General features: G+C 43.8%; 1 protein-coding gene across 2 annotated transcripts; it reads left to right on the forward strand.

Annotated features, from left to right (window-relative positions):
- Positions 1–463: 463 nt before the first annotated feature.
- On the forward strand, positions 464–3748 carry LOC125542644 (piriformospora indica-insensitive protein 2-like). Of its 2 annotated transcripts, XM_048705759.1 has the most exons (3): positions 467–1084; positions 2207–2627; positions 2727–3748. In XM_048705759.1, the coding sequence occupies exons 1-3, from the start codon at positions 833–835 to the stop codon at positions 3428–3430; spliced, it is 1377 nt and encodes a 458-aa protein (XP_048561716.1). In that variant the 5' UTR covers positions 467–832; the 3' UTR covers positions 3431–3748. The 2 variants fall into 2 exon arrangements, with proteins under 2 accessions (XP_048561715.1, XP_048561716.1); XM_048705758.1 differs by having other exon boundaries at positions 464–1084; positions 2207–3748.
- Positions 3749–6726: the final 2978 nt, after the last annotated feature.

The raw sequence follows: 6726 nt of genomic DNA on the forward strand, positions 1-6726 counted from the left end.
CTGAAGGCTATTTGTCTTGTACGTGATCAATTTTTAAACTTAACGACCTTTTTTTTTTTGCCCAAATGAGACAGGGCATGAGAGCAGCAAGTTTATACAATTTGCTGGATTGACCTTCAGGAACGATTAGTTAGCTGGAGTTTCCTCCCAACATTAGGGTCCTTAATTTTTTGCGTTGTTACTTCCTCCGTCCCGAATTATTTGTCGTCTATTGGAGCATGTAATTCGGGACGGAGGGAGTATTATTTGACCCTCATTTTTTTCTTTTTGAAACAAAAGCCATGCCACACATCCATCTGAACCGAGTAGAGTGGGAGCATGTACACATACTGCGCATATATAATATTAATAACCCATTGGGCATAGCTTTTTCTCTCTCTTTTTGTACCGTAGCCATCTTTTTCCATCGGAAAGAACTCCGAAGCCACCGTCCCCGTCTCTCTTTCCTAGTACAAAACTAGACAAACCCAGAGCACAGGCACAGCCCACACGCAACACGCAGCACACTGTCTCCTCTTCCTCCTCGTCTCTCCTCTTCTCGACGCCTCGGGATGCCCCGGCGCAGCGCAGCGCAGCACTGAGCTGGCCTTTGCGTAGGAATGTCTCGGCCTGCCGCGGGCTCCGTCTCTGCGCAGCGAAACTCACATTTATTTGCCACCTAAAAGGGGCACGCCTCCCCACCCCAGCTTCAATTCCCGGCCAGCCGCATCGAGAAGCGCAGAGGAGGTGGCCCGCTCGCGACACCACCAATGGCGGCTATATAGCCAGTAGGGCAGGCAGACTGGAGGGGGAACAGAGGTTCTTGTTTGTTTTCTTGCGGAGAAGTACCGTGATGGGTCGTGCTCGCGGCGGAAGGCTGCTCCCTGTCCTCGCCGCGCTCTTCTTGGCGCTGCTCCTCGTCTCCGGCTGCGCGGCGGAAGGGGAGGACGAGGAGGGCTCGCCGGTGGCGGCGGCGGAGGAGCCGGAGGCGCCGATGGAGGACAAGGAGAAGGCGGCCCTGTACGCTGCCATCGGGAGCTTCGTCGGCAAGGCGTGGAACGGCTCCGGCCTCTTCCCCGACCCCTGCGGCCAGACTCCCATCCAGGTTCGTCTTCTTGTTCGTCTCCCCCACAGCTAGCTCCTTCTCTTTACTCAGCGTCTTCGCTTCTTGATTTATTCCTGGGAAATGTTAGAGCAATGGAGGATTCGAAAACACCAAAAATTGCCCCTTTTCATGGATTTATACAGTCAAATCTTTCCTGTTCTGCACTACATTGTCTTGAGATTCACAGCAAATCGCTGCAGAAAGGATCCCGATTTTTTGCACATCCATCCAATTAGTTGTCTTATCTTGGGAATGCACAGTGAGATGCTCCGAGCACGCGTTCCTCAAACATGCTTTTTCTCGCCAAAATCTCGTCAAATTCTCAGCACTGTTCTTGTGTGCAACCTCTGTTTCCTGCTTTTACACACGCAGCAGCAGCTCTCTCACTGTTTGCTCCATTGTTTCTCGACTGTTTCTCCTCGGGGAACGCAAGATTTACTACTAGTACTCCACTGCTGGACGAGTGAGACGAATCCTCTGTTCCTCAACCTACCTACGGCCTCCCGATTCTTGCCTAATTTGGGAGCTTTTTTTTATCTCTTGCGCGTAACAACTTTCTTTCCCCGCACATGATAGGAATCTGTGATTTGAAATGTCAATGTATTCTTAAAGGCATCCCATTTGGTCCTTCTTTTCCCATGCCTCTGTCCTCTTGCTCTTTTGCTTTGCCCAGAGAATTATTGGTACCAAGTACTAGTGCTACTTCCTTTTTTACTTTCACCGATTTAACACTTGTTACCTTCATACGCAGTTAGTTGGTTTAACCTGGTTTACATCTGCTATGAATTATTTACTCTCTCAGTTGAGTTGTACATGAACATGTGAGCGTTCCATGTCTGTTTCTAGTATTTACCCCTAGTATGTTTTGCTTGTTACATGCCCTGCTTCCACTAGTACTTTTCATTTGCATGCAATATGTAGTACCAGTACAATTTAACTGATAGACGATGACATTCAGATTCGGTGAAATAATTTGTTATTGGGTCCCAATTTGTTACTAGTACTTCTCAATTTGCCTGCAATTTTACTGAGTGATGATCTGGCATTCAATTTTACTGAATTCGATATTCAAATTCAGTGCAATAATTGGTTCTTGGACCCCCATTCTGTTGTTTTCTGCAGGGGGTGTCATGTGACCTCTTCAATGGCGTGTGGTACCCAACGGTGGTCAGCATCGGTCCAGTGCTCGACAACTCGCTGCAGTGCGCACCGGACGCCAGGTTCAGCCCCCAGCTGTTCGACCTCCGGCGCCTCAAGAGCCTCACCTTCTACGCCTGCTTCCCGGCGTCCAACCCCACGACGATCCCGGCGACAAACTGGGACAAACTCGCCGGCACCCTCGAGACGCTCGAGTTCCGCTCGAACACGGGCCTGGCGGGCGCCATCCCGGCGTCCCTCGGCCGCCTGGCCAGCCTGCAGTCCCTGGTCCTCGTCGACAACAACCTCACCGGCGCCGTGCCGCCGGAGCTCGGCGGGCTGGCGAAGCTGCGGCGGCTCGTTCTGTCCGGGAACGGGCTGTCGGGCCCCGTGCCGGCGACGCTCGGTAACAACAACCCCCAACTACGCCGCCTCGACAACGAGCAGCTGCTGATCGTGGACATGAGCAAGAACTCTCTAACCGGGTCTCTGCCTCCGTCGCTAGGTGGGCTCAAGGGGCTGCTCAAGATGGACCTCAGCAACAACCGCCTCGACGGCCGCGTCCCGCCGGAGCTCGCCGGCCTCGAGAGCCTCACGCTGCTCGACCTCCGGAACAACAGCCTCACCGGCGGACTCCCCGAGTTCGTGCTGGGCATGCCGGCGCTGCAGGACCTGCTGCTCTCGAGCAACCCGCTGCTGGGAGGCACCCTGATGCAGCGCGGCTGGGAGAAGATGGCGAGCCTGGCGACGCTGGACCTGTCCAACGTCGGCCTCGCCGGCACCATCCCGGAGTCCATGGCGGCGATGCCCAGGCTGCGGTTCCTGGCGCTGGACCACAACCGGCTCTCCGGCGCCGTGCCGGCCAAGCTGGCCGCGCTGCCGAGCATCGGGGCCATGTACCTCAACGGCAACAACCTGACGGGCGCGCTGGAGTTCTCGGCCCGGTTCTACCAGAGGATGGGCAGCAGGTTCGCCTCCTGGGACAACCCTGGTTTGTGCACGGCGGAGACGGCCGGCGGCGCGCCGACCGGCGTGGCCGTGTGCAAGGACGCGCAGGAACCGCCTCGCGTCGGCATGAGGGACGGGATGGATGCGGGTGGGGGGAAGCCTGAGGCGAGCTCGAGCTTCCCGGCGTCCTCGTCGTCGTTTGGCCTCTCGGGTCACAAGGTCGCCGGCCTCTGGTGCTTGGTGATGGTGATGGTGTTGTAGGCGGCAGCAAGTTCAGATTTACTGATAGCTGCAAAGGAGGAGACGACGAAGAAACTTATATAGTTAATTAGGCCGATTTGTTTCGATGGTGTCCTTCTCTTTTGGCATTTTGGCTGGTGCTCTGCTCTGCTCTGTCTACTAGGGTGAAGGAGGAAGAACAGAGGCATGAGGAGTCTTAACTGGTTGCTGATAGACAGGTAGTTTGTTCTTTTGGTTGTAATTAGGCCTGTTTCTGTGTCAAGTTAGAGGATGTAAATATATGCAAAAAAAGGTTGACAGCCCTAATCATCTACACTGATGGATTTTCTATTAAGATAATAACCCTCTATAATTAGGTTTTTTTAGCACATGTGTGGATTACTTTGGTTGTTATTGAGTTTGTCACTCATGCATGTTTAAATGGATTTTTTTTCACCTTAGCCATATGCAAGTCGTCTGGTTTTTAAATTTGAGTAAGTTGATTTCCTGACCGTCAGTTTTTTGTCAAGGTTTGCACCTTCTTTTGTCTGTGTTATTCCACTAATAAATGCATATTCTTGTATATTTCAGAAACGAGCAATTTTGTGTGCAATTTTTTCATTGTTTGTTTGCTTTTTTTTCATCTTCTTTCTTCTCTTAAAGGTTAACACTAATGACGCAAATTCATTTTCCCTTAGAAAATCTCATTATTGAAAAAAAAAATAGTTTTTATTTCATTTTATTTCTACTTAAAGGGTAGTACCAAACCACTATCTCATTATTTCTCTGAAAACTATATTATTTTGCTTTTGTTTTTTAGTTTTTTTTATTTTCTTTCTTCTTTAATGGTATTACCAATGCCACCAATTGATTCCTTAGGAAATTTCATTTTCTTTGAAAATTCCACTATTATATACTTATTCATGCATATTTTCGATAAGCACAATTTCTATGTAATTTTTTTGCAATTATTTGTCGATTAGTGTTTTTTATTTTCTTTATATTTAAAGGGCTATACCAAAATACTAATTCATTATTTCTTAGAAATTTTTGCTATTTTGATTTTGTTTTAGTTTTTATTTCTTTTTCTTTTTTTAACTGTATTGCCAATGACACCAATTAATTCCTTAGGAACTTTCTTTTTTTTTGTGAAAAATCCACCATTATATGCTTGTTCTTTCATATTATTAAAAAGCACAATTTCTATGTAAATTTTGTGCAAATTTTGCCATTATTATTTTTATTTTTTTCCATTTTATTTCTTTCTTTCTTTCTTTCTTTCTAAAGGGCAATACCAATGCCTCTAATTCACTCTTTCTTGAAAACTTCATTACTATGATTTTGTTTTGTTTTTATTTATTTATTTTGTTTGTAAAGAATAATAATAACAAAACCATTAATTCATTTTTTTAATTACAAAAGCTTTATTATTTTGATTTTGATTTAATTTTTTATTAATTTTTCTGTTTTTTCTTTTGATGGTAATACCAATATCACTAATTCATTCATTCTTAGGAAACTTTTTTTTTCTAAAATTCTACAATTTTGTACTTGTTTTTTACATTATAACAACACACATTTTTGCGTAAATTGTGTGAAAATTGAGTTGCTTGCATGAGATGTAAGAATCCCTTGCATAAGGTTTTTCTGTCATCTTTACCTAGGTAAAGGAGGAAAAGTGTTACATATTTTTTTTGTTAATCTACTATATGTTAAAGTCAACTCCCTCCGTTTTAAAATAGATGACTCAACTTTGTACTAACTTTAGTACAATGTTTACTTAATTTCTTTGACGCACTTCACAAATATGTAAGGTTTGCCTGTCATCTTTACCTAGGTAAAGGAGGAAAAGTGTTACATGTTTTTTTTTGCGAACGTACTATATGTTAAAGTCTAGTAGTATCTAATATTGATCTATTCTGCCTCTAGAATTATGGATTCCATAAAATTATTTAATCCAACAGTGCAATTATGAAGTACAATCATTGTATTTAGTAGTATTTGTATTTATTTGAATTTATTCAACTTCTTCGATGTATGTTAATAAGACAATGTTGAAGGCCGGCATTGGAGATTTTGAGTTTGTGTAAATCTAAAAAATAGTTCACTTTTGTAAGTTATGTTATGTACTTCTAATAACATGTCTATGTCCGATTCTTTGTCCATACATGCTTATTTGCAAGTCTTCTTTCTATTTGTATAAAATAGAGGACATTTTTGCACATTACTTGATGGTTAAAACTTTAGCACATAATATAATTTGTTGCCCATGATAAACTTTGATGTCGAGACATTTCCATTATGGTGGTGTTCAGTTACAAGTATAGCTTTAGCATCCTAGGTCACATCTTTTTTTCGTATGACTAGAGTTTAGGTAAATTCTTTTATATAATTTACCATTATAAAACTAACCCGTATCACATTGCTAAAATTATGTTTCTCCATATATGTTTGATTCCACATGGACAAGCTTATGTCAATAAACATTCGAGCTATTGGTAAACAGAACACATTGGACCTTGCATTTGTCGTTGTGATGGATTGTAATACTCCTGTTTGTCTAATCCCTTCTTCTTATGTTTTTGTGTTTTTGACTCACGTGTTCATACTTTTATGTCTAATTTTCTACAACTAACTATGAAATATCCACACCACATCAAAGTTTATCAACCGCAAACAGAGCCTAATAGAAAACAACAGAGCTTCAAATTTATGTAGTAGTAACAATGAATACATTTTTCTTCATACATATTTTCCAATAAAAAATGTACGAGCTCGATCAAAGTATTTGATGAAATTTTACTATGAATAACTATGCATAATCCTTCCCGTGTAGGTGCACTGGTTGATGTGTAATTTTCTACAACTATATTGAGTGTTGCGGACTTAAGAATAAAAAAAGAAGGACAGACGTTTAAAGACATTGTTGCATATCACAGTCTGTGGACTGGTTCGGATCAGTTCACAAATAAATAGTGTGTCTGTTTTTAGGGTTGGGGGGAATTGGGATACACTAATGTAACGATCTTGGTTGCATTTGGCAAGTACTAAAAAATAAATTGTTGCAATGATAGGTAATTCCTCGTACCACTACATTTTTTTAGCGGTAAAAGCAGCAATGAGCACTTGGTCAGTAGAAAATCGTGTTGATGCGCACTTGGTCAGCAGCATCTACTCCATGGATGGATGGATGGACTGCACGGCAATGTCTCTGTTTGTTTTGTTTTGTTTTGCACACACCACCGGGCACCGGGAAAGGCCAGGCTAGGATCGACGAGCACCGGCGAGGAGCAAGCAGCGGCAGACTGCGCCTGCCTCGCTGTTGATCCGCAAAGGAG

The sequence above is a fragment of the Triticum urartu genome, chromosome 3 (genome assembly GCF_003073215.2).
Source record: "Triticum urartu cultivar G1812 chromosome 3, Tu2.1, whole genome shotgun sequence".
Lineage (NCBI taxonomy): Eukaryota > Viridiplantae > Streptophyta > Magnoliopsida > Poales > Poaceae > Triticum > Triticum urartu.

What these genes read in the sequence shown, in the direction of transcription:
- LOC125542644 (XM_048705758.1), top strand. Translation starts at nt 833, where the DNA reads ATGGGTCGTGCTCGCGGCGGAAGGCTGCTCCCTGTCCTCGCCGCGCTC. An exon ending in GCGGCCAGACTCCCATCCAG is followed by an intron (nt 1,085 to 2,206) that starts GTTCGTCTTCTT and finishes TGTTTTCTGCAG; the next exon opens with GGGGTGTCATGTGACCTCTT.